The sequence below is a fragment of the Mytilus trossulus genome, chromosome 8 (genome assembly GCF_036588685.1).
Source record: "Mytilus trossulus isolate FHL-02 chromosome 8, PNRI_Mtr1.1.1.hap1, whole genome shotgun sequence".
Lineage (NCBI taxonomy): Eukaryota > Metazoa > Mollusca > Bivalvia > Mytilida > Mytilidae > Mytilus > Mytilus trossulus.
The window spans coordinates 67,761,825-67,763,348 of NC_086380.1; the positions used below are offsets into that span (position 1 = coordinate 67,761,825).

At 34.1% G+C, this 1,524-nt stretch overlaps 1 protein-coding gene across 1 annotated transcript; it reads left to right on the plus strand.

Moving 5' to 3' along the window:
• The first annotated feature begins 634 nt into the window (after nucleotides 1-634).
• On the plus strand, nucleotides 635-1,321 carry LOC134727901 (E3 ubiquitin-protein ligase TRIM45-like). Its single transcript, XM_063592298.1, has one exon. It carries the CDS (start codon nucleotides 635-637, stop codon nucleotides 1,319-1,321), a length of 687 nt encoding a protein of 228 aa, XP_063448368.1.
• The last annotated feature ends 203 nt before the right edge of the window (nucleotides 1,322-1,524 follow it).

Genomic DNA, 1,524 nt, shown 5'->3' on the forward strand with positions numbered 1-1,524 from the left:
ACTGTAACAAATAATAATAAATTATGAATCTTGTTGTTAAATTTAGACTTACGTACTTCAATAATGTCATTGAAATGTTAATCGTGAAACTCGTGCTTAAAAAATTCCCGCGGAAATGTGTGTACTCGTGGTTTACGTAAGTAACATAAAGGACGTACGTGTATTTGACGCTCTTTTTATCTGTTTGATTAAATCAAAATCATGTATATTTTGCGATATTACTTTTGTTTTAAAAATAAACCTGATTTGGAAAAGAATGCTGTTTACTGGATAAAACAAAGACTCTTTTAATTGTTATTGTAGAAATGTAATACGTGTTCCCTTTACGTCCTTTCGTACCTTTCGTCAGTTTGTAAGAAAGCTTTATTAGGGATAAAATGTATATATGCGGCACCAAGTTAATACATGTATGAGTTAGACACATAACACTTAAAACAACCAAAAAAAAAAGGAATAACCTTTAGCTTTTAATTGGAAAATAATATATAGAACTCACTATCGATGAGTTTACGACATGTCTCTATTGCACATTATGAATGATTAAATGAAAAAACGCAACATTTCAAATTAATCTACACAAAAGATTTAAGCTAATTAACGTGAAATCAATGTTTTCACTTTTCTTTTTTGCAGCATGTCGAGTAAGTTGACCGTATGTGGAGTATGTAATTACCGCAACATCAACAAACCCTCTGTAGTCTGGTGTTTGGAATGCGACGAAGGACTTTGTGGGGAGTGTAAAGAGCATCATGCAGCTTCAAGGGGGACCAGAGAACACATTTTTGTTCAAATATCCGAGTATCAGAAGCTTCCTTCCAATATACTGGAAATTACTCAAACTTGTCCAAAGCACAATGAAAAATACCAAATATTTTGTAAGAAACACGATTGTCCGTGCTGTAGACGATGTGTTGTAGAAACGCATGACGATTGCAGAGAGTTGAACGCTATTGGTGACGTCATTCGAAATGTTAAATCATCAAGCGCATTCTTGGAAATGGAACACATGCTTGCGGAACTTTCAGAAAATTTACAGAGAATAAGAAAAGGTCGGCAAAACAATATTAAAAGTCTGAAGGAGAACAAGACAACAATCGAAAGGGAGATTCAGCAGACACGAGTATTGATTAACAATCATCTGGATAAACTGCAGGAAAGTCTGATGAAAGAGTTGTATGCCGCTGAGGAAAAGGAAAACCAAAAAATGAGCCGTTTATTATCATCCATTCAAGAGAAAGAAAGGGAGATAATAGAATTCCAGACCAATTTAAATAAAATAAAACAACATGCCTCTCAGACCTCCAGACATTTTTGGTTATGAAACACATCCAACAAGATGTAACAAACAACGAACAATTCCTACAATCCTTTTTGAAAGAAAATAATACGAATGTTGTTACCCTTTCTTTTGAAAAAGAAAAAGTTTTCGAAAATCTACCTACCGCTCTAATCAAGATGGGAACCATTATCGTGGACAGAAGGTCAAGTGATATAACACTAACAAGCAGAAAGAACAAACAAGCA